The 27,019-nt window shown below is 40.4% G+C and overlaps 1 protein-coding gene across 1 annotated transcript; it reads left to right on the forward strand.

The window, feature by feature from the left end:
* The first annotated feature begins 6,946 nt into the window (after positions 1–6,946).
* Positions 6,947–25,975, forward strand: si:dkey-156n14.3 (zinc finger protein ZXDC). The gene is made up of 10 exons (XM_042498350.1): positions 6,947–8,963; positions 9,597–9,749; positions 10,926–11,004; positions 13,956–14,086; positions 15,453–15,623; positions 16,826–17,610; positions 21,629–21,713; positions 21,832–22,004; positions 23,274–23,375; positions 25,241–25,975. Exons 1-10 carry the CDS (start codon positions 6,980–6,982, stop codon positions 25,325–25,327), a joined length of 3,750 nt encoding a protein of 1,249 aa, XP_042354284.1. The 5' UTR covers positions 6,947–6,979; the 3' UTR covers positions 25,328–25,975.
* Positions 25,976–27,019: the final 1,044 nt, after the last annotated feature.

Below are 27,019 nucleotides of genomic sequence, written 5' to 3' on the forward strand. Positions count from 1 at the left end.
ATTCAGGCAAAGGGAGATGTGTGTGTGTGTGTGTGTGTGCGTGTGTGCGTGTGTGTATTTGTGTTGCAAGGATTTTGATTTTCACATTGACACCTGCCAGAGGAGAATACATTTGTTTCAAAGTGTTGGTGTGCAGGATTCCTCCAACAAGATCTACACCAGAAATGTAGAAAATGCACTTTCGATTCTTTAACATTTCTGGTTCTGACTTGGTCATCAGCTGTCACGATGCACCCCTCTGGAGGTGTAACACAACTCTGAAAATACCCACAAGCTGCATCTCAATCAAAAGGACAGACGTAGTTTGGCACTTTTTCCTCTCATCAGTTCCAACATTTCAAATAAGTGACTAAAGCCTCTGTGGACTTTTTGCCAAAACAACTTCTGCTGAGATTGAGTCTACAGATGACATTGTTCCTGCTCACAGTGAGAAAAGTGTCTGCTGTAATCGAGTAATAAATCCTGAAGTTGTCTGTAACTGATTACTATCAGTTGTAAAGAAGACGGCACCGAGGCTGATGTCCTTTCCTTGTGTGTTTATTCTCAGGGCATTTCAATAGCTTGACAGCAACACAGACAATTTCAAAATGGAGAAGCAGAAATTTAAAACTTGATAAAATTGGCTTGAATTCTTTTGAAAGAAGGCAATGAGCAGCTTAAAAAGGAAGGAGCCCCAAAAATTAGCAAGACATTTTAAAAAGGTACAAGAAAATTACCTAAAATTAGTAAAAAAAAAAAAAAAAAAAATTTAAAAAAAGAATAAAAAGAACAAGAATATGATTTGGGAAAAGTGCTTAAAGATTAGAATTTTGAATAATAATAATTTTTTAATTTTGAAAAAGTATAAATATGTAATTACATTTATAAATAAAGTTTTTCCCTATCTGTTTTCCTTCTCCATAGACATTTTCCCTAGCTTTTTAAAAATAATTTTCTAACTCTACCAACTTTTCACAGTTTGTGAACCTTTTCTTATCAAGTTGCTCACTGATGTTTTTGAAAGAAATTAAAACCAATTTGATCAAAGGTTGAAATAATTGTGAAAGGCATCAGAAAGCAGCACAAGAAAAGTGATGTCGCTCCAGGTTTGAGAGGGTTTAATTTTGTCCTGGTGGTGGAATCAGGGAGCCAGTTGTTTTTATTCCTTCATGAAAATATATGTTGTACATTACTGTATGCTAAACATGAAATTCAAATGTGCTTTTATGTAAAGAGTCAGAGAATGTTCTACATTTCAAGGTCAGCTTCCAGAGACTGAGCGTCAGAAAGTTGAAACTCATCCCTCGTGGACACAAAGGGAGGCTCCTACAAGCACCTGCTGCAAGCAGGAAATATATATGGCCATGAAATTGGCTGGGGATGGAGAACAGACTGAGATATTCTCCACCCCAGCCGCCGTACAATTTAACAATATTGTGAGGAACAGACTATTTCAGCCGCGGTTTCAAAGCCCTGTGCCCTGCTGTCCCCCCTCTTCCTCTGAATTGTAACTCTCCCAGCTGGGGCTGTCATTTGGGATGAATCATTCATGAGGTGGGTGCCTCTGGTTCTCAAACCGTCTGCAGCGTGTACCTGTTTAAAATGAATCGAGATGGCCAGTGTGCATTTCACAGGCCAAAACATTTCATATGTAGCAGAGAATGTGTGAAAGTGTCAGGGTCACCTTTACTTTTCTTCTTCTTTTTTTTTAACCTGTAAAAAAGAAACCACTAAAAAGAGCAAAAAGTGTGAGAAAGGTTCAGTGCCGTGTCACAGCCCAGCGGCCATTATAAAATATGGGCATTGTATGTTTCTGCAAACCACAAATATGTTACATTTGCATGTTTCACATACATCATATGAATTGATGGCATGTATGACCTGACTTTGTCATCAGGAGGCAGCCGTTCTCACTCCAGACTCATTAAATAGCGCCACTCTGTCAGTGCTTTTGGAGTACAAGCATGATGCCAAAAGGCACCTTCTGCAACGGTGTCAGTTGAGAACAGAGCCGATGGCGTTGTTATCATACGCTGGCAAATGGCCGAATGGCACCGGGCTGTCCTAAAATCTTAGACATCCTAAAATCCTAGAAATGTCCTAAAGTCCTAAAAATGTCCAAACATCCTAGAGATGTCCTAAAATCCTGGAATTGTCCTAAATCCCTTGAATCATACTAAAATCCTAGAAATGTCCTAAATCTTAGAAACAGTCTAACATTCTAGAAATGTCCTAAAACCCTAGAAATGTCCCTTAATTGGGACATTTCAGGGGGACAAATTTCTAATTGGGACAAATGTCCAATGTCCAAATGTCCTAGAGATGTCCTGAAATCCTGGAAATGTCCTAAATTTCTTGAATCGTGCTAAAATCCTAGAAATGTCCTAAATCTTAGAAACAGCCTAACATTTTAGAAATGTCCCCAAATCCTAGAAATGTCCTAATATCCCAGAGACATGAATGGGGCTGCTGGGATTGGCCTTTGGCCTTCTGTCACTTAGCAAAATTGGCCCCCAAGCAAAGCAGGTGCTGCTCTTTGGTTTCAATGTATATGTTACATAATGTGCAAATGCAACATATTCATGGTTTGAAGAAATGTACAATGCCAACATTTATTCTGGCACCTGGCTTGTGTTTTTAAAGTCCCTCGGCCTGACTGCTTCTGGAAATGCACAGTTTTCCCTCATCAGTTCTGCTGTTTGATATATGGCTTCATAATTCCTGCGGCTGTCAGTCAGGGCTCATCAGCTCCTGTAGACTCAACACACTGATTTGCAATGAATGCTGAATTTTTTCCAAATGTGCTCTTTTTATTCCCTGATTCCATTCATTATGCCTTTGTTGTGTGCATGAATGATTCAAGTGAAAGTGGGCGAGTACTGCAGTAGAAACCCCACATTCATTTCTCTTTGACAAGCTGTGCTCTCTTTTCCTCACATACACTCCTAAAAAACTGATACTGTGCAGCTCATTTGGAACTTTTTGCTCTCTTGACACGTGCTGTGGGCTTACAACCACTAAAAAGGAAAGGTTCAACCTAACAGCAGCACCAAAATAGAAATTCAGTGAGGTGTGTAAAGCCAAGAATAACAATAATGAATGGATTCATCCGAATTTCTCTGGATTATTAAGCATGTGTCATATTGTATCAGAAAGGAAATGGATATGTGGCCTTATTTCTGTCATAATCCTACAAGTGCGAGGGAGGACTCTATTTTTCTATGATAAAACAGGATATCCATGTTATTTTGCATGCTTATTTGGCTGATATGCTGCCAATGATTGTACTTGTTCGGAAAAAATAATGTACATGTATCTTTATTCATATCTGAAAATGACTTCAAACAACATTCCTACATGTGTTCACGTGTGTACTGTGCAGGAGCGTTCTTTCTATTTCTACAATGTACAGTTTACCTGAAGGAACTGCCGATGTAATAATCCCAAACATAGAGGAGATTCGTGAATAGTATGCATGCACGTGTGTTGTGGTCAACAAGTACACCAACCCAAAGTCACAAAATGTATTGGATACTTTTCTATAAAGCATGTTGAGCTTTCTATACAGTGTGTACAGTATTAGTTGATGACACTGACAGACATTATACTGCTCACTACTTTCCCCAGTCTTGTGTGTTCTGTACAGCCTATATGTAGGTACGGTGAAAAATACATCTGAGGCCATGTACAGAATATTTTGTGAAGTCTTCCTTCCATTTTGTTCCTCTCTGATACTCAAAATATGTCTATTATTTTTGTCTCCATTTGTGTTGGCCAGAATTTATATAGAGGTTTGTCAGTGTTTTCTAGCTTTTGCTTAGAAACCAAATAAAGATATTGTTTAAGGCTCATCTCTAGTCCGTGCCTGACGGTAATTACTGGGTTATGTTATGACTGTAGAAAAAAACTTGCTGAAAGAAGAGCAGTCTGAGAAAGGCCTATTGACTTTTAGTCCTCCCAAATTTATATTTTGATACCGTTGTGGGATTAATGTAAATAGTTTAATTTAAAAGATGTTAATGTCCTGGCTGCCTGATTTTTATTTAAGATGACTGAATTTGAGAAGTTGAATCATAACAAAATTGTCTTCTCAAATTCATTCAACTTAAACTTGTAAAGCTGCCTGGATACTATATTTTTTAAGTTAAAACTTTTTTTTTGAAACAATGGAATCAAATAGTTGCAAAGTTGCTTTAGTGTGTGCAGTGGGTCATAAAGGTGTGATTTGCCTCATTTTTCTCTAATTTTATTTTGATGTGCATGATAACAGACATTTAAAAAGTAATGTGTCATGTAAAGTATGCAATTATATTATTATATGCAAGATTAAGGGGCATTTATTAGCAAAACTTGTATAATATTCATCATTGTGTTTCCTTTAATTTATAAGCAAATAGTGTTTTTGTTGCCTTAGAGTGAGTTGTTTATATCAACGTACAAAGTGGGTCCTCTTCCACAGAGTCTGCCATGTTGTTTCACAGTATACCAGAGCAGACAAATTTAACTCTGGCTTTAGGGCAATTTTCACCTTCATCGGCCACTATAGTTTCTTACATGCTTGGCACACGGGAGAGGTCTCCATTTAACAACTTCACCACTAAATGCCACTAAGTCCTACAAACTAGACCTTTAATGTTCAGCCTTTAGTTTTTAATAAATAAATCTAAAAATTGCAAATTATACTTCTAATATACACATTGGTAGCTACTTTTTAAAAAATCCCTTTTTTCCACACCTTATGATGCAACTAAGACACATAATCAGTGATGTAACCTAATGTTTTGTTGACTTTGCATCATAGGGGATGTGTTAAAAATTATAAACAAACACACAAAAAAAATATTATATAGATTACACCAGATAAAATTGTAAATTTTTTGCCTTTATTAGGGATCCACCCCCTTCTCCACTCCAGTAATATCAGTACTACAGTCCTTCACTACAGGCCTACTCAGTGAAGAAATACATCTTTGCTATTGGCCTACACCTTATAGAAAGTTGTCAGACTGTAGTGAAGTGATTTTATCATACAATTTATTATTTACTGAATTTTTTAAAAACTTTTTTTTTAAAACAACATAGAGTGGCCTATGTTTTATTTTCCTCTGCATGCCTTTATCATCAAAATCAGTAATTTATTTGTAGTAGAAAATGTTTAATGCATTGTTTAAACCCCGGGGGTGCCATGATATTTAAACATTGGTTTAATCACGGAGGTTAATAACAATGATTCAACGACTTTTTTTTTTTTTTTTTTTTTTTTTGTTTGTTTGTTTGTTTGTTTGTTGTTTTTTTTTTAGAATGATTTTTTAAAATGTTTTATGTTACTACACTGCCGCTCAGTGGAAGTACAGTGAAAGAACACTGTCACAGACAGAATGTTGATTTCTTTAAATTACGAAAAGATCTTTGGCCTTATAATGCAATTAAAAATTAAGGCCTCGTTTGTAGATTGACCATACAATTATATTGATATATTCTGCTCATTTGTAATAACAGATGTCAGTAGATCCACTGCTACAAAATCCACTCCACGGTTTGACGCAAGTGAAATATGCTGATGCTGCCTTCAGGTACTCCTCGTAGCTTCAACCTCAGGCAGTGCACAGCCCTCTGAAAAGTTACCCTCTTACAGGCTGTTGTACTTGCAGTGTTAGGCAGTATCTAAATGTGTATCATTACAGTGGCATAATTAAATTACAAAATAAAAGCAATTAACCTTTTAAAACCTAAGTAATTTTTTTTGATATTTTTTTATAAAAAGAAAGAAGGCAATAAGCAACAGAGACAAAGACAAAATTCCACCAAAAAATCGCAAAATGTAGGTAAACAATACAAGAAAATCACCTAAAAGTTAGTACAGAATTTAAAAAAAAACAAAAAAAAAAAAAACACAAATTACCTTGGGGGAAATCGAGTTTTTAAAAAATCTAATAATTTTATAACATACTTTAAAATATGTAATTAAGATAATAAAATCGTTTTTCCTTAGCTTTTTTTTTTCCTTAGACATTTTTATTTTAGTCTTTTTTTTCTAAATCTACTAATTCCTTGCAGGTTGTGAAATATTTACAACCAAGTTGCTAACTGAAAAGAAAAATATTGAACCAAATTGCTCAGGGTGCAGAGGTTTACATACTTAGGAAAAGCATCTGAAAGCAGCACAAGAGTTGATGTCGCAAAGTTTGAAAGGGTTAAATTATAGTTAGTGATCAAAATGTTGGTGATTGTTACATAGGTTATTTAAAAAAAATCTTTACAATAAAGTCTGCTGAATAAAACAATAATTTTTTCTTTACACCTTTGCAGGAATGCCTTCTTTTCGCAGATTTTTGGACAATGTGGGTCAGCAAAGCCACTGAGACAAATTTTAGCACTTTTATGCACTTATATTTTTAAGTCTTTTCAGCTTTATTGCCCTGTTTAAAACATTTGTTAAAAAAATAGTGTAATTCAATAAGTTACATTACTTTGAAGGAAGACCTAATTAAAATAATTATGTGATTTTATTACATTTTAACAGAGTAACTAATAATCTGTAACCTATTACATTTCAAAAGTTACCTGCCCAACACTGTCTACTTATGTCATACAGCTACACTACTGAAATGACAAACCAAAACGCAGACGTGTTATCTGACATATGCTCGTTATGATTGTGCCTGTCAGTCAACGCATCATATGTGGTCATGCATTTATTGTGAAAAACGAAACACACACACACACACACACACACACACACACACTTGAAGTTTGTATCGCAGAGCTTCGTGTGGAAAATTCGCAATTTCAAAACTCTTGGTAATTGATAAATTAATTAACACATTTTTAAGTTCGACGAGGTTTGTTGCTCCACCCTTGACTCCAGTATTTCCATGCGTGCCCTGAAGGCAGCCCCGGGCCTGCTGTAAACTGTGTACCGGCTCGATGGCTCGTGCTGCGGATCGCCTCCGTCTACCAGGGCGGGCCCTGACTGTTCCGCTGCTACAGGGATACCAAGATGGAAATCCAGGGGCTTTCTGAAGCCCAAAACATTCACTCTCAACATGGCGCCCTACACAGAACCACTTCGTCTCCACTTCGAGCAGCGACGGGCTCTACATCTCGTTTTATTTCCACCGAAAATTACGTGGACGGACTATCGGATTCGCCCGAGCCTCAAAGTGACAACAACAACAACACCAGGCCGAGGACTGCACCGTTTCACCTACTGGCGGAAAATGGCAGCGGAGTGGCTTGTTCGCTTGTCGGCAAACCAGAAACAACCGAGAAAACCAGTTTACCGGCTAATAGACCGAATGTTTATAACGTGAACACGGGGAAAGAACATGAGTTAGACGCCCTGCTTGGCTCGCAGGAGTTTGTAAGGACAGCGTGGAAATACGGGGCAGAAAGCGGGGACAGTGTAATGCAAATGGCGCTGCCGCTGTTTGAAGGGGAAGAGGAACCGATGCCGCAGCGGCACTTAACGTTACCGTCTCCAGTTTTACGGCAGCAGCGTGAGGACGGCGCCTTGAAGCAGCCCTCAGCGGCCAGCCACAGCGTTATTGCCCCGCCGGGGAGCTCCAACACGCCCAACGGGACCGAGAAAAGCACCCGGGAACTGTATGTTGTTTTTAATGTGGCTCAGGACGATGGCAGCGGCGAAGCGAGCAAGCACCGACCGGATGTATCAGCAGAGAGCGGCGATAAAATGAAAGGTAAAAAACCCGATAGAGCCAGTCCCTGTGGCTCCATGGAGGTTGGAAACAGCAGTGACGTTATTCTCTGTGAATCTAATGACAACTTGAACTGTCTTGATACCCAGGCCCTGAAAAAAGCCGAGCGTGTTTTCAGTGTACTAAACGACAGTTCCGCCGTGCCTAAACAGACAGGCTACCACCACACTGTCGAAGACGTTGTTTTGACAAACAAATATGGCGATAAGATTTGTGGCCAAATTTGTACCGAAAACAATGAAAGTAAACTGGTCAAGGAGCTTTCGTCGCACTCCGACAGCAGCACCTTGATATCAGGGAACCCGGGTATCGTTGAAGCCATGGACACCTCGGACTTCATTTCAGCGGGGCTGCAGGTTGGTGCTAACCCGGTCACGGCCTCCACAAGTCCGCCTGCTGGTGAAACCTTTTCCGGGACTATCACAATAAACAACCAAAGCATCATAGTGACCATAGAGAACGGGATACTGACTCTGGCTGCCCCACCGGAGGGGTATGTACACAAAGAGGACGACATGGTCAGCCTAAAGGAGCACCTAGGCATGAAAGACCATGAGGATATTGTTCTTTTAAACTATGACAGTGGCACCAAATCCATTGGGAAGATCAGCACACTGGCAGTGTCCAGCTCCAACCCGCAGGAAGAGCCCAGGCCCGGCTTGTCTGTGAGTGACTCGGAGCTGGCTCTGGTGGATGATTGTTCATTATCAGAGCTGGGCACCTCTCTGGACTCCTGTCCAATTGTCAAGCAGGAGGCAGGGGCGCTGTGTGCTGTCACAGAGGCTGATCTGGTCACCCCGTCCCCCAAAGCCACTGTGGCAGACTGTGACAATGGGGACTATCAGTCTTTACAACTAATAAGGTCCAAGAAAGAGACTGTGGCCTCCTTTGGGTGCCCAGAGCCGGGCTGCTGCTGTACATTTGATACACGACAGAAACTCAAGGTTCACCTCCTAAATCATGCGGAGGACCCACGTCCCTATCAGTGCACAGTAGATGGCTGCGGCTGGGCTTTTGCCACCTCTTACAAGCTAAAGCGGCACCTTCAGTCCCATGACAAGCAGCGGCCACACACCTGTCAGTTTGAAGGCTGTGGGCGGCGCTTCACCACTGTCTACAACCTCAAGGCTCATGTTAAAGTCCATGAGCAGGATAATGCCTTCATCTGCGAGATCTGCAGTGAGAGGTTTCGCAGTGCGACACGACTCACCAATCACCAGAGGGTCCACTTTGAGCCGCAGAGGCCCCACAAGTGTGAATTCCCAGGTAACACAAGCAAAATGTTGGATGTGTCTTTTATTGGTCACTTTACAGTGCCCCATTAATCCTTACGCACTTATAGAGCCTGACCAATACCGGAGTCCTCCTTAAATGATAATCAGTTTAAAACTGCCTCCAATACCAATATTGTGGCGCAAAAAAATCCAATATTGATTTATTGGTTGGTATTATCCTTCAGATATGGTTATGGTTATCATATACTTACAGTAAATTTAATTGGGATTTGAATAGATACACATTACTCTTAAGTACTTTTAATGCATTATGTTCATTTAGAAATTTGCTTTTCATGAAGGCCATATTGGACAAAATATATGCAGATATCGATATATATCTGTTATGGGCCAATATCGGTCAAGCTCTACACAATTACCACTTGCTGTTGGCTGATGATCTGATGTCATACAACAGGCATGTGGTTATATAGAATATGAAGCAAATTACCTTAAATGATAATCAGTTTAAAACTGCCCACAGTGTTTGGAGCTGTTAGTGTGTAAGGTATTGCAAATAAACTGTACACAAGATAGTCATGTTAACCATCTGTATCAGTCTAATGCATTATTTCAGATGCCATCTACCATTACCTTTGTACATGCTCCCTTCTGTCATGTGCAGGTTGTGAGAAAACCTTCATCACCTTCAGTGCCCTGTTCTCCCACAATCGCACGCACTTCAGAGAAACGGGCCACTTCTCCTGCACGTACCCAGGCTGCGACAAGATGTATGACAAAGCCTGTCGTCTCAAAATCCATATGAGAAGTCACACTGGTAAGATGACATGAGATTAGAGTGTCAGCAACATTACTATACTGTTGCCCAGTGGTCCAGGAGGGAGGCAGTGCCCTTATACAGAACCTAAAGGTACAGGGTCACTGCCAGGGTTGGGCGCCATCTTGGCATTTTAAAGGAACAACAGTATTACATTGGTACTGCCAAGCACCAATTCAAGTTAAATCTTGAAATGTCAATACCTAAGCGTACATCTGGGTGAGAACGCAAGGTTTAGACAAGATGCAGAAATTCTGTGAAGCACCCCAAAGCCTGGAAGCCAGTTATGGAGCTCCGAGGGTAGCAATGCCACTGGGTACAACTTCAGACGGGAGGGGGACGCATCCAGAAGCCAGGAAGCTGGCCACAGAGCTGGGAGGCCGCTCTGTTGGCTTCCCAGCAAGCCAGAATATCACTGCAGCGCCAATCTGCCACGATAATTTTGGCACCTGGTCTTTTCTCTTTACTTTATTATTTTAGTAATAGCCTGGCATTACTGCTAGATGTGCACACACACATACACACAAGCAGACAGAGACAGAACGTGAGCTCTATTTGTGATTAATAAAGGCGTAGAGGAGCAGAATTACATGTTACTCTGTCACCCCTGCAGCTTTTCCTAAAACTTACCCTTTTGTTATTACAGATAAAGTAAAATAATGAAAAAAAGTTTGGACACTGGCACAGAATTCCAGGAACTGGTGCCAGTATCAGTTCAAAAGAGAATTATACCAACTGTAGTCAGTGCACAGTGCCTCTGACTAAACCTTGTTTTTAAATTCTACAATAGTGAGTATTCAGTCCACTGAGATGTTTGTGACACTAAATAAAGAATTAGTCATTCCTCAATCACATGATTTCCACAAATTTGCTGCTCTCGGTTTACTCATTTCCCATGAGAGCAACTTTTAATGCCGCATATTTACAAAACAGTATAATTACAAAATGAGTGACTGGAAACTAAAAATATACCTGCCCTGAATACTCTACCTTGAACCCCTCTGGAGCAGCTCAGCCGTGCAGCACAGGTTTCACCGAGTAAACATGGACCAGCTTTGTGATATCAGAAAGCCTGGCTGAAGCCCAAAGTTAGATGGTTACCACTCATCAATGTTGGTGTTACATGTCGTAGACACTGTTGGCTGGTAAATAAACATCTTCATTTCTTGTTTCCAGGTGAGAGGCCGTTTGTCTGTGACTCGGAGGGATGTGGCTGGTCCTTCACCAGCATGTCTAAGTTGCTCCGACATAAACGGTAAGCGCTTATTAACATATTCTTTCCCATCTATATAAACAGGGTGAATGCGAACAGTAGGCAGGTTTCCATTACAGATTTGTGCAAAATTTAAGCACAACTGTGAGATGCATTTCCACTCAGTGATGTTCTGTGACTTCTCCAGAAGCATGGTGATAGATGTTCAAAACATGAGCAGCTTTATTTCTGTTGTAGCTGCCACATAGGTGAGTTATGGAGCGATACTGGAAAGGCAAGTCCCTTATTCAACCCCTGGCAAAAATTATGGAATCACCAGTCTTGGAGGATGTTCACTCGATTGTTTAATTTTGTAGAAAAAAAGCAGATCACAGACATGCCACAAAACTAAAGTCATTTAAAATGGCAACTTTCTGGCTTTAAGTAGCTCTAAAAGAAATCAAGAAAAAAATGTGGTAGTCAATAACAATTGCTTTTTTAGATCAAGCAGAGGGAAAAAAATATGGAATAACTCAATTCTGAGAAAAAAAATTATGGATTCACCCTGTAAATTTACATTTCCAAAACTAACACCTGCATCAGATTAAATCTGCTCATTAGTCTGCAGTTACAAAGGAGTGCTCATCCTTGGAGAGCTGTTGCACCAAGTGGATTGACATGAATCATGGCTCCAACACGAGAGATGTCAGTTAAAACAAAGGAGAGGATTATCAAACTTATTAAAGAAGGTAAATCATCACGGAATGTTGCAAAAGATGTTGGTTGTTGACAGTCAGCTGTGTCTAAAATCTGGACCAAGTATAAACAACATGGGAAGGTTGTAAAAGGCAAGCATACTGGTAGACCAAGGAAGACATCAAAGCATCAAGACAGAACACTTAAAGCAATATGTCTTGAAAACAGAAAATGCACAGCAAAACAAATGAGGAACAAATGGGCAGAAACTGGAGAAAGTCATATTCAGTGATGAATCGCAAATCTGCATTGGGCTAGGTGATGATGCTGCAACTTTTGTTTGGTGCCGTTCCAGTGAGATTTATGAAGATGACTTTCTGAAGAAAACATGCAAATTTCCTCAGTTATTGATGATATTGGGCTGCATGTCAGGTAAAGGCACTGGGGAGATGGCTGTCATTACATCTTCAATAAATGCAAAAGTTTATGTTGACATTTTGGACACTTTTCTTATTCCATCATTTGAAAGGATGTTTGGGGATGATGACATCATTTTTCAAGATGATGATGCATCTTGCCGTAGAGCAAAAACTTTGAAAACTTTCCTTGAAGAAAGACACATAAGGTCAATGTCATGGCCTGTAAATAGTCCAGATCTCAATCCAATTGAAAATCTATGGTGGAAATTGAAGAAAATGCTCCATGACACGGCTCCAACCTACAAAGCTGATCTGGCAACAGCAATCAGAGAAAGTTGGAGCCAGATTGATGAAGAGTACTGTTTGTCACTCGTTAAGTCCATGCCTCAGAGACTGCAAGCTGTTAAAAGCCAGAGGTGGTGCAACAAAGTACTAGTGATGTGTGTTGTAGTGTTTTGTTTTGGGTTTTTTTTTTCAGGATTCCATATTTTTTTCTCAGAATTGAGTGATTCCATATTTTTTCCCTCTGCTTGGTCGAATAAAGCAATTGTTATTGACTACTACAATTTTTTTTCTTGATTTCTTTTAGGGTTTTTTTAAAGCCAGAAAGTTGCCATTTTAAATGACTTTAGTTTTGTGGCATGTCTGTGATCTCCTTTTTTTCTACAAAATTACAACTGAATGAACATCCTCCGAGACTGGTAATTCCATATTTTTTGTCAGGGGTTATACATGGGAGCAACCATGTATGAGGGATTTCTGGGAGGCGATAGTCCAAGATTTCACAGAGGAACTGTGGATTCAAGATTCAAAACTTTCGAATGAGTTAAAATAGCTCTTGTATCGCCTGCTGCATCATGCCAGAGGGAGCCAGTTCCTACCGAGCACATAGCCATAGCATCATGTGACCTAGAAAAGCATCAAAGTGTTTCCATTGCAGTTTTCCCACATGTGGCTTTTTTGAATTGCCTAAAATACCACCTCATGCGAGTGTAAAATCGTCTTTGCGATAAATGGGAGTTTTTTTCCAGTTGACATGTTTCCATTAGGCATATTTTATTAATTAATTTCAGTTTGCGCAATTTGAGGGTTAATGGAAACCCAATTAGTTACTGCCAATTCATACCAAATAAGAAGTAGAGCTAAATTTACTTTTGACCTCTCACCTTTTGGCATTACACGGGGTTCCGGGTTTTGTGGTGCACACAGCACAATGTGCATTAACCACAACATCTTCTGTGAAACTAGGATTTAACATATAAGTCATTTAACTCATTTTTAGCTTAGTATGGCTGGGTATTGTTTAAAATTGTATAATATCAGTACCCATAAAGGGATATTGATACCATAGAGTACTTAATTGAATACCCCTAATGTGAATGTAGTGGCAGGTATACCAGAAAACGTCAGGTTATTGGGCTTTTATTTGCTTCAATCATTAGAGAGATGGAAGGATAGACAGAGAGAGAGAGCATACCGACATTTGTTTAACAGCACCAGGATTACAGCACCTCTCTTCGTCCTCTAAAACAACCCAGCTGGTCACCAACATTGTTAGACTTTTACATTCACTGGAGTTTAGGTTTTAACATCTGGAGACCAGAGAAATTGAAACTTCAGCTTCTGCTGCTGAGTGCAAGAGTCCACCCAGCTGCACACGCACACACACACACACATAAACACACAGAGTTAAATGACGGCGTTTAGCCCTTTTGGTGTCGGGTGAGTTTGTTGGGAATGTTTAACAGCATGGTGTTGGCTGCAGCTGTGTAGCTCGTGCTCACGGGGGAAAACGGTGAGCTGAGCATTGAGTCTAATTTCACTCTCTCTGTCCGTCCACCTGTTGCACCTATGATAATGAGTGTCTCACTGACCAAAGTCTCTTTCTGTGTTAACCAGGAAACATGATGATGACCGTCGTTTTGTCTGTACAGAGGTGGGTTGTGGGAAATCCTTCACCCGTGCAGAGCACCTCAAGGGTCACAGTATCACCCATCTGGGTACCAAGCCCTTCCAGTGCCATGCAGAAGGTAGGTACAGTTACTGAAATCTCAACACAGCTGTAGGAATTATGATAAAGCTCCTACAGAGATGTGCCGACCTCAAGGATTGATATTGAGGCTGATCAAGGCTTTTTCATTGAGATGCAGAAATGCTGACCAATCAGAGTAGACTGGGAGGAGGGTGTAAAGAGACAGGTGCTAAACGGAGTGTTTCAGACAGATGGTGAATATAGGTGTTCCAACACAGACAGTTTAAGTAAAAAAAGTGATCTTTGACCATTAGAGCATGCTGACATGTTCTAGTAGAAAGTACAAGTTTAAACCTGTTCAGTTGTTAAAAATATACATTAGATTGACTGTGATAACTTTAAAGTACTTAATGTGTGCAGTGTGTGGTTGTGTTATCTAGAAAAATAGAAGTGTCAGAAGTTTGTATTGACATATTCCCAAAAGCTACTTCATCAGGACATCCCTAGTTATATGGTTTTTTGAGTCATCACTTCTGAGCCACTCTCAGTGTATAGTGGTGTCTGTATCTGCAGAGACTCTGCCTTCTGCCTGGATCTGATTATTTTCTTCTTATTTTGCTGTGTTCTGGAAATTTCTGGGCACAGCATGCAGGGTCAGGTCCCGACTTTATAAAAAGTTTGTGACCGCGTACACAGCACAGTACACATCCAAGCTATGAAAATCATGGACACAGCACAGGGGAAAATGCAAATATTGAAATGGGGTTGGCTTTCACTCTCACAGGTTATACTGTTTACAAACAGTAACTGACACTTCCTGCATAGTATACCAAGTGCATTTAAAAAGATAAATTTCACTTGTAGTAGTTTAACATTTTCTGAAAAGGTAATCACTGACGATGATGGGGTGACAGTAATAGTACATATTGTATTGTAGTGTTGATGATGATTTATTTATTTATTTTATTTTCATTTAAAAATGGCCATGTACAGTTTAAAACATAAATGTCACCATTTGATGCTCTGCACAGGTTATAGTTCAGAGCTAATAGACATCTGTTGATGTGAGAGTGACAGTAACAGTACATTTTGTACTGCGCAATAGCATCAGCCTTCATGGTGCCGGTCCTGATGCTGCATTATTGTGACTGTCATGACCTAGTGATGGTGCTGTATACTACATTGGAAGTGGTTGAAGTTATTAGGAACTATTTTTCATATTTAACACTCACTGAATTATTACAGGCCCTATGGAGTTAAGGTGCAAGTCATCCTGTGTAAAGATTAATGTAATCTGTTGTATGTTTCTGTGTCACATTGTTTGAGTTTCTTGTGTTTTTATTATGTTTTTACACATGCTGCAACACAAATTGTCCTCTGGGACAAACAGTAACATAATTGTCTATCTCCTTTATGTTCTTCAGGCTGTAACGCCAAGTTCTCAGCACGCAGCAGCCTGTACATCCACTCCAAGAAGCATAAGCAGGATGCCAGCACCCTGAGGACCCGCTGCCCTATGGCCAACTGCTCCAAGCACTTCTCCTCTCGCAGCAGCCTTAAGAGCCACATGCTCAAACACCACCACCTCAGTCCTGGTCAGTGATGTCCCAGTGGAATTGTTTAAATGTGGGGGTTAATACTAGCCTGGTAAGACTGTCCTGATGAGCTCTCTGTCTCGGTCTCTCTCAGCCGCCTCATGCACAGTGGGCCGGAGTACTCATTTTGACAGACAAACTCCTCCAGCTAATCCTGACATTAACACTAGCCTCTACTACACAATTATGTGGTTACGCAAGATAGTAACGGTCCCCAAATCCCGAATCCCCATTAGGTTTCCCAGGACACCGGGATACGCTGACGACATCCTTGCTGTCTGTCTGAAGCATTGTAAACACTGATCTGCATGGCTGTGATCCCCAGCTTTGCAGCTTCTCCTATCTGCTCGTCTATTAGCCAATCAGTGGTGAAACAACAATGAACATTGTATTTGCACCAGGGAACATCTTCCTCACCAACAGAGCCAGTTAGTAAATCAAGTTTTTGCCAAATCCCCTCAGACAAACAACCAAGAAGTCTTTTCTTCTCTGAGAAATTTTGAGTGCATCCTCTTGTTGTTTTTAAATGTTATCAACTGTATTACTGATTTTACTTGACTTATTGCTGTGTTTACTCTGCTAACATTAGGGTTAGCGATTGTTGCTTCAGAAGCCGCCATTACTGTCCTGCAAGCGCCAGCCTGCATTTTACACATAGATTTTACATCATGAACTACAAAGCAGTCCATTTGCTGTTAACTACAGTGCGGATCCCTGATTGGCGTCGACTGGACTGTAATTTTTGGAAAGTGTTTACGGTGGCAACAAGTCTGGACTGAAGCAGAGAACCAAAATGAATGTTGAGCTCACATCTTCAAGACGTTCTTAGCAGGCTAGGTTAATACTGTTTAAGCCTCCTCCTTAACCTGAGTGGTGCAACTCATTGGTGACCCACTTGTGTCTTTGTACAGTTTAAGAACATGCTAAATGGAAGTTTTTATTTGGTGACAAAAACAGAAATTATAAAATGCACCAAAAAATGTTCACAAAGATGTTGAGCTGATATGACTAGTTTACACATTTTAGTCGGTGTATATAAATGCTTATTTAGCTGTGAAATTAGACAATAGCAACATGTTTACATGACGAAAATGAGGATGCCTTTTTCTTTGAAACTGATGATTATAACGAATTGCAATTGTGTCTGGGGAAAATCTTTACCATCCTTTAACTTCCAAACCTTTCCATCTCCTCCATCCTAGATGTTCTAAGCCAGATGGAAACCACGCCCACCCTGACCCCCAGCAGTGAGCTTATCAGCTCCCCCCCAACAACAGTGGCAGGGCCTGGTATTGCTGGGGGCGACCAGCTGACCAACTTGGACCTCAGCTCTCTTTTCTCTGCTGTGCCTGGTGGCACTGCACCCACCTCTGGCATTGGAATGGGAATCCCCATCGCTGGGAGCAGCTCTAATGGCACCTTCACCATGGACCTGTCCCTGGTCAGCTCAGGCATCCTCACCATCGACCCTTCCTCAGTTGGCACCGCGCTGGGTACCGGCACCAGCACTACGTTGGCCAAAGCTGTGGACCCTCTGATCCTGGCAGCCAGTGCTGACATGGGCCCCCACCACAGTTTGGAAGGAACAGTGGGTGATGTCCTGCCCCCACAGGGCACTCTCAACCTGGATGACGTGCAGACAGTTACCCCGGAGGCCCTGGGGACCCTCACAGCTCTCACCATTCAGGGTGCTGGTGCTGCTGTGGACCCCACTCTGCAGCACCCACTCAGCTCCTCCAGCGCCCTGAGCGTGGAGCCCACAGCCTCCCTGGCTGTGGCTCCTGTTGCCGAGCTGCTGGCCTCACCCTCAAAGGTGGTGGAGGTGGGTGGCCCGGCGGGATCGGGGCCTCTGCTGGGCTGTGTGGAGGTGCTGGGACCTCAAGAGGGAGGAAAGGTCCTCACCCAGTTTGTTTTCCCTGGTCACAGCAGCAGTTTCAGCCCACAGAAAGACCAGGAACTCAACGCTGTGTCACCAAGCAGCTTCCTGGTGAGCGCTCACACTGTCATGCAGCACAGATTTCACACATCACACTGTCTGCAGGTGTTGGGTGCATGTAAAAAAAAAAAAAAAAAAAAAAAAAAAAACAGTATAAACCTTTAGTGTGTCCAGAGTGAGCTGTTGGAGGTCTGATAAATGTCTTCAAGTGATGTCACATGAGTCAGTTAGTCAAGTCAAGTCAGTTTTATTTATATAGCCCATTATCACAAAACATGGTTTGCCTCAGAGGGCTTTACAGTGTACGACATCCCTCTGCCCTTAGACCCTCACATCACCCAAGGAAAAACTCCCCAAAAAGAACCCCTGTAACGGAAAAAAAAAAGAGGAAGAAACCTCAGGAAGAGCGGTAGAGGATAGTGAGGGATCCCTCTTCCAGGACGGACAGACGAGCAATAGATGTCGTAAATAGCAAATGAAATACAATCATGGCAAAAAAGGAAAGAGAAAGAGAGAGGGGGGGGGGGGGGGGGGGCACAGCAATAATAGAAACAGATGCATGTCATATTACAATAATGGTAGGTGTGAAATTAGTAATTGCTCTCTATGATGATGTTGATAGAGATGATAACAGTCTCATGCATATGTGAAAGGGAGGTGTCCAAAGGCAAGATCACAGCATCGGCGCAACCAGGACCAGACCACGATCAGGGCGAGCGGGGGGCACAGAATCAGTACAGCCACAGCACGAGCACAACCAAAGGCAGGGTCGCAGCATCAGCACAGCTATCACCACGGTCAGGCACAGTCAAGGTTACGGCCAGGATCCAGGGAAACTAGGAAACAAGGGAGCAGGAACGCTCCCAAGAGGCAACAGGATTAGCGTAGTGCAGTTCAACAGACCCAGGCTCTGTAATCGTGAGCCCCAGGCAGTGAGAGTACCACATGGCTATCACAGAGCTAAGCTAAGCTTGCAAATGGCAATGCAGTTAACAGACATGCATGATTTCTGATGGCGGCATTGAGAGAAGGAAAGGAGCTCAGCGTATCAGAGGAAGTCCCCGGCAGGTTAAACCTATGTCAGCCTAACTATGGGCTGGTCCAGGCAGCCTGAGCCAGCCCTAATTATAAGCTTTATTAAAGAGGAAGGAAGTCTTAAGTCTACCCTTAAAAGTTGAAACGGTGTCTGCCTCCCTGACCGAAAATGGAAGATGGTTCCATAGGAGAGGAGCATGGTAACTGAAGGCTCTGGTTCCTAACCTACTTTTGGAAATTTTGGGAACCACAAGTAACCCTGCATTTTCAGAGCGCAGTGATCTTGAGGGTTGGTAACGAACTATGAGCTGTGACAGATAGGATGGAGCCTGACCATTTAGAGCTTTGTAAGTAAGTAAGGAGGAGGATTTTAAATTCAATCCTGGATTTCACAGGGAGCCAGTGCAGAGAAGCTAAAACAGGAGAAATATGATCCCTTTTCTTGCTTCCCGTTAAAACACGAGCAGCAGCGTTCTGCACCAGTTGGAGAGACCTAAGAGATTTGTTGGGGCAACCAAAATAATAGGGAATTACAGTAATCCAGCCTAGAGGTGACAAATGCATGTACTCATTTTTCAGCATCTGTTTGGGATAGGATGTGTCTAATTTTTGCGATGTTACGCAAGTGAAAGAAAGCCGTCCTTGAAGTTTGTTTTATATGGGAGGCAAAGGATAAATCCTGGTCAAATAAAACTCAGAGGTTCCTTACAGTTGTGCTAGAGGCCAAGGTAATGCCATCTAGAGAAATTAAATTGTCAGTGTCAGTGGTCTAAAGTCTTGGAAGTTTCAAAAGTAAAAAAATCTGGGGGTGTGGAGTTAGAAGAAGTGAGCTTATAGGACCTTTGTTGCCTGCTGCTTATCTCTGCTACTGCTGCTTATCTCTGCTACAGACTAGAGCGGGGATACTCAACCTGCTTTGCTTGGGGGCCATGTTTACAGGATTTAAGGACATTTCTCAGATTTTCGGATGTTGGTAGAATTTGAGGAACTTTCTTAGATTTTAGAGTGTTGCTCAAACTCAACAGATTTTAGTGCATTTCTAGGATTTTAGAATGTTTTTCACATTTTAGAATGATTCTCAAATTTTACTGCATTTCTAGGATTACAGGGCATTTCTTTGATTTTAAGATGTTTGTAGGATTTCATGACATTTCTATTAGGATTTCATTAGGATGGAACTTTTTTGATCAACAAGCTCTATTTTGATGCTGTTTTATGCACTCTGGCACCTTATGTATACTAAAAGTACAAAAGCAATTCCCACTGTGAATTAGGGATGTAACAATGCATCTCAGGACAGTTAAAAATGGATATAAAATATGTGAGATTCAAATCCATGAGATGAAAAATCGACCGTGATACTCTTTTTGAACAACAGAGGGCGTAATCTGCTTTTGACTTCACTTACTCGACATGCCATGTCAATACGTGTTTAGGGCTGCACCTAACGATTATTTTTTTATCAATTATTCTATCAATTATTTTTTGATTAATTGATTAATATCTATCTATCGATTATTTTTTGAATTGATCTAACTATTATTTTTTTATTACTCAATAAATATAACAACTAAATTTACTGAAAATAACATCTTAAAACTTGTCAAACACTGCAGGGCATTATTCTCCACCAAAAACAGCCCAGTCTTAACTGGTAATCTGTCTGTTATCTACAGTCTGATATAAAGTCTCTCCAAAATAAAATTAATGCAAGAGCTTGTTCCACTCAAGGAATGTAGTGCAATCTACATTCAGCAATCCAACAGCAAAATAAATAAAACAATGTAAAATTCAAGTCTCTTAACAAAACAGTTACTCTTTGTTACAGTAACAAACCTCAAATCTAGCAGTCCAACAAAACATCTTACAGTAAAATTAGTGCAATTTGAATAACACTAACTTTTTTCTAACAGAAATAATTATAACTAGTACATTCTTTCTGCATCAGAATAGTCCAGCCTTAACTGGGCCTTAAGGCATACTGCTGCCTGCTGATATGAGTGCGGTATTTTCATATTTGTAAGCACATATTCCACTCACTTATGAAGTTATGCAAGCTCCTGCACAACTGACAACCCCATCCTGTAAATGTTTCAAGATAAAATGCATTGTATCAGCAACTGATGGAAGTTGAGGTAAAACAAACGTCTTTGTATTTCCTCCTCTCTGTGACAGAGACTTGACACTGCAGTATAAAGTGGTACAGAGTCAACAAACGTGAGCGTCACGCGTAAAAAACGGCGAGCCGCCGTTTCTCTAGATGTGCTGCGGTTGACACGCAGCTTAGACCCGCCTGATAATCGCTGCTTAGGCGAGCAGTGTGCACGCTCTAACTTGATACATGAGCGCCGAAACAAAAAACAACACACGCTGCGCTCCTCATGCTTTCATTATGCACGCTGTGTGAAACAGTGCAACACGTCATTGCACGTTACGTGAATCGACATATTGATGTAATCGATTATGTCGACACGTGACCCCAGCCCTCGCCAACGAAAATAAGACAAAGCAAAGGCTCTGCAACAGGTGATACTGGAATAAAAGGTGTACCCTTTGGTTTTTAATCGAAGTGTGGTGGCATTTGAGCTTCCATAAGTCATAAAGTAATAAAGGCAAGAAGATAACAGAAAGGACAAAAAATATTGCAAGAGGGTGTTGAACTACACAAATAGGCTTTGCGATGTCCCATTTGTAGCCTCCACAACTCTCCAGAGCTGCTGCCTGCTCTCCTCCAGGCAGCGCAGTTCACAGCGATAAGAGAGCGTGCTAATTCTTGTCTCTTATTGGCTCTAGAATGAAATAAGATTAAATCAATAAATTTATGGGAGACAACAGGTTACTGTATTAAGCATGTATATATGCTTGTGGTCATCTGGTGGTAGGGGCTTAGGACAGAGAGGGGAGAGATGCAGGTAGAGGGTTTACTTTAAAATTCTTCCCTTTCTTTTGCCTTTTCCAGATTCCTGTCTACTTAATCTATTATAGCATGTATAATGATGTGTTGTAGCTAATGTGTGCCTGTTTTGTTTTTCAGGAGAGTGGAGGCTCAGCCAGGACTGATTACAGAGCCATCCAGCTGGCCAAGAAGAAGAAGCAGAGAGGCCCCTTAGCCTCCTCTGGTAAGACTCATATGGACTGATTTCAGGCCTTTATTTTCAGCTCCTCAGTCAGATTAGACAGAGACTGTAGTGATGGTACAACAGTGAGTGATGATGGCGTTCTCCTTGCTGAATCCAGGGACCTCAGGATCAAGTCAAAGAAAAACCAAAGGAGCGAAGACAGCCCCCGCTCCTGCACCGATGGCTCCCTCTGCTGTTCGATACGGTGAAGGAGCTGCAGCTGTCAACGGGGGCCTGACGCTGCGTGACCCCGTCACAGGGGCCCAGTATGTCCAGATTCAGCTGCTGCAGGTGAGACCCCCACACATCTGATTAATGCTGAGTTGGGAAGTCGTTCTTCTGACTTCGTTGTGTTCATGAGCTTTGAGGTCGTAAATTGTGAACAACATGAGAAGATGGGTTATATTTTAATGCTGAGAATGTTTAAACATGAGGATGATAGCTGTTTCCAGTTTATATTTTGTATATTATTTTCTTTTTTTATATATTTCACATATATGTTATTTTAATATATTTTTAGATTTAATCTAGGTCACTCTGCATGGGCAGCAGTAAAAATATGTAATATATTATTTTTTACATGTGATAAAAAATGATATTAATACATGAATTAATTGAAAAGTTTGTTAATGTTGATCAAACATTGACATTTGCCCACCATGTTTATGCATTTATGATATCAAGTCAGCAACTCATGTTATAAAATAACTTTTTTATCAATATTAGTATACTGGCCTGGTAAGCTATAGATAATAGATGCATATACTGAAATGTCCCAACTACTAAAAGTAAATGATAGCTACTAGGAACAAAATAACCAAATATATATATTTTTTACTGTCGATTGTTGACACTGTTTCCATGCTTTCTGTCATTTCTGCTGCCCTGAAACGGCACTCAAACATCACTACTCAGCAACTCGGGTATCATCAAAATTTCCCCAATCGTAGTTGTGACTTTGGAGGGCCGTTCATGTGCTTGTAACTTGTAAATACAGTAAATGCGATATTTCCGTGGAGCATGAGAAGGCAGCATATAATACAGCTACAATGTCTGTAGATGTGATTACATTTCCACCTGACCAAACCTGATTAACCCTTTGAAACCTGAGCAAATTGGCTTGATTTTCTTGCAAAAACATGGGAAGAAGCAATTGTAACATTGTAACATGATTTTAAATGTTTAATTAAATATTTAATTATGATAATTGTAAGTATAGTTTTTAACCTAGCATTATTTTTTTCCCTGGGCATTTTCCCCTAGCTTTTTCAAAATAATTTTCTAAATCTACAAATTCTTGCAGTTTGTGGAAATTTCCTACCAAGTAGCTCACTGTCCTTATATAAATTTATAAATGTTTTTGAAAGACACCACACAATTTTGCACAATTTGTCTGGGGTTCAAAGATTTAAATACTTTTGATAGGCTTGGTTTGAAAGCAGCACAAGAAAAGGGATGTTGCTCCAGGTTTCAAAGAGTTAAAGCTGATTAGTGTTGAGAGAAAAGCATAGTTGTTATTGATCAGAGAGAGTGTGTGCGTGCGTGTGTGTGTGAATGTAGGATGATCCAGCAAGTGATGGAGAGCTGGCCTTCCAGCTGAGCTCTCAGCCCTCCAGCTCCCACTCTCAGCTCACTGCAGACCTGCCCGTCAACATTCTACAGGTGAGAAACTTTATTATCTGCTGTTTCTGATGCCAGCTGCTAGAACAAAAACACTCACACAATTTGACCTTGAGATACAGTGACGTGTTATTTGACAGAAATTGGATTTATAGTTATTATTTATTACAACCACAAACTGAAATAAAGATGATAGACAATGTCAGAATGATACTTTTAGATAAATAAAAAATAGAGACCATGTTGTGATGGGATCACTCTAGCTGTGATACAGTAATCCATGACTTAAAATTAATGTGGTTCGTTTCCTACTTCCTGTCCCCCTACTACCGGCACCTTACTCAGACCACAGTCATCTTCAAACGCAGTCTTCATTTTGATCTGTAGATCTGACCTGTAGAGTTTGGTGACTGCATCTTACACTGTTGTGACATAATCATGTTCACGAAATCTATCCACAGTCAGACAGACGTAAAAACACTTAAACCCACTTCTGGGCTCGTCCCTGCCACAAATTGTGTCACCTGGACCACGTTTCGCCATGATGACGCTAAAGATGTTCCAATCACAATACGGAAATCAGAAATGCCTCCAATACTTCCTCAAATGTCTGTTTGAATATCGGCGAGTACGCAAGTCTATGTATTGATCTGATTCCAAGTATTTCAAAAATAAACTTGAAAGTAGTGTCACACATGGAGAAAACAGCAGTTTTCCAGGGAATCAGTTCTTCTCTGCTACTCTAAAACAGTAGCCTACACATTGGGTTGCATTTGCAGCCACTGACAACTCCTGTTCAAGAGCGGTGAAGAAGACATGATTTCTAGTGAAGAATGGGATAGTCTTAAAATAAAATGCCCCAGTGAGGTTTGTCTGCAGGCTGACATGGAAGTTAGCGTCACCCTGGTTCTCTGTTTTTTGGATTGCTGTAGAAAATAAGTTCAGTGGTAAACAAATGTTTATGATATTTACATGTTTTGTTCAGCAAGATAATCTTCACTAATGAGCAACACTTTCAGAAGCCTAAATGCAGACATCAGAAGTACAAAGCTAACGTTAGGCTGTCAACAAATTGCATCCCCGTCTCATGATCTGCTCAGCTCAGCGTGATGACATCTTGTAGTCTCATTTAGCCACTTTTAGCAACCACCTTTTTTTAAGGCAAATAAAAGCTTCAGAATTTACCAGGCGGTCTTTTTTGCTGTATTTTATGTTTTATGTTGATGTATTTCATTGTATGTGCTCTCCTAAGCTTGTATTAAGCATCTAACTGAAAAACACATTGACTGTTAGACGAGTGGACGGAGCTGCTAAAATGCTATCTCATTTCTGGGTTTTAGGACTCATTACTGGGGTTTACACTGAATAAAAGTTCTATGATGTGTTTTCTGTATGAATCTGTTGGTGTTTTACAAAGAGTTACAGTGAGTGGCCATGCTTTACAACAACGAAAGCAGTCATTTCAAATCCATATAGGGTTAGTCACGACAGTTTTTGTTTGTTTTTTTTATCACATTGTTATTGTGTATCAGGCGATACATGAGTTCAGGTATCAGAATCAGTATTGGGAAGGAAAAAAATGGTATTGGAATATCTCTAGATGACACGCAAATGGACTCACAAGGCTAAAAAATTAATACCAGCCGGTACACAGCCGGTAATGGAAAAATGACCCAAAAAACTCTTGTCTGTTTGAAGAAGCAATCTGTGACATTTCAATCAGGGAATTTGGAATTAGCACTTTCCACTGACTGGACAGCTGATGTGAGCAGTGTCTTTGTAGTAACCAGCATGTGGAAGTGAAGGTGAACTTTCCCAATGAATGCAGAGCACGATGATTTCTGCAGGATTCTTTCTTATGAGTTTTGATTGAAGAGAACTGAGCTCTGTGACGTTTTTCCTCCCAGGAGCCTTCAGTGATGACGGAGGATGACAACGGTTCCGACAACTCCCAGTTCACAGGAAGCACAATCAACCTCCAGGACTTGGAGTGAGCGCACAGAGCTGCAGGTCTGACGTCCACAGTTTACACCAACAAACATACTCCGACATGTTTGACTCCATCAAACAGATGCCTCGTCTTTTCCCAGGACTTTAAAAGCCTTTTTGGACATGAGGTTAGCGTAGTTTTCGGAGGGCGTGTGGACACGACTCCACAGATAATGCACCTTGATAAGAGGAGATTAGGATTTGTTTGTTCAGAAGATTATGTTTATTACTGAAGTCCAGTTTGTACCAAAATCAAAGCTGAGAGCTCTCTTCCTGGGAGGCTCTCTGTTCTCTGTGTCCTGTGGGTTTTTCTAGTACCGGTGTCTATTCCATGGTGCCACATCGCCACTCATGCACACACAGTGTGCTGTCTCCGCTCCAGTTGCCTTACTGACACCTCACGCTGTGCATTCCTCCACTGGCGGGTTATCTGCTTTATTTGTTGCTATTTTGATTTAGTTTTAGATTTATTTTTCTATGGCAGCAGTAAGTCCATGTTGAGAACATGCCTGATCATGTGTTTCTATACAGTATGTGAGGAGTTACTATCTTCTTGTAATAATTGTATCTGTTTGTTATTTATTATTTAGCTGTGGGTTTACAGAATGGCAGAGCCAAACACAGAGATGAATTAAAGAATCAAAGCACAATCACAGCAGCTTGTGGAGATGTCTTCTTTTCACTGCCTTTGATTATATTAGATGTTTGGGTTTTTTTTTCATTTTGACCAGATAAATCTTTAATGAAGGAAAGCAAGTGAATGTAATATTCAGCAGTATGCGGGAAAGTCATTTAACTAAACTTGTATGATGTATGTTTCAGCTCAAGCTCAAGATGAGAACATTGCACATACAGAGCTTTCAACAACAACTGAATACCTGCTTTATTGGAGAGAATGAAAAAAATCAGACCAGAAACTGACAAAAATGTTCATTTTTAATTTATGACAGGATTTTATGACAATTGATTTATGAAAGATTTTTTACGTTCGATACCAAATAATAGATTTCTCACGTGTCCTGAAAAAGTCTTAAAAGGCATTAAATTCATCAATCTAAAAACAAAGCCTTAAATGACATTAAAATGTCTTAACCCTTTGAAACATGGATCGACAGCAGTTTTCTTGTGCCAGTTTCAGATCACTTTCTCAGGTATTGAAATCTTTGAACCCTAAACAAATTGGTTTGGTTTCTTTTGATATCATTGGGAAAAAAAGGGCATGGAGCAACTTGGCTAGAAGTATAAGAAATTGCAAAAATTAGTAGATTAAGAAAAGGTTCTTTTTTTCTTTTTTTTAAAAACCAGGGTAAATGTCCATTTAACTATATTTATAATTATCAAAATTATGCAAATATGTTACAGAATTACATGGTTTTTTTTAAAGAGCAATTCAATTTGCTTAGTGTTTAAAGGGTTAAATCAATCTCTCAAAATGCTAAGACATAGGAAGTAGGATATTAGGATTTTATTTTCAAACATTGCACCATAAAATCTCAAAATAATAATAATTACATCTATTTTTTAAATAGAATTTACCAAATGCCTCTCGCATTAATGTCACACAGCTCAGGATGGAAGGAGGAAGTTAAATAAAATCTTGAACGTTTGAAGCACATCATCTGACTTTTTAACTTGACCAAAAAGGTTTATGTTACATAAACATTTGGGACAAAATTCTCCCTAATTCATGAGAGTTC

Source organism: Plectropomus leopardus, chromosome 2, assembly GCF_008729295.1.
Source record: "Plectropomus leopardus isolate mb chromosome 2, YSFRI_Pleo_2.0, whole genome shotgun sequence".
Classification (NCBI taxonomy): domain Eukaryota; kingdom Metazoa; phylum Chordata; class Actinopteri; order Perciformes; family Serranidae; genus Plectropomus; species Plectropomus leopardus.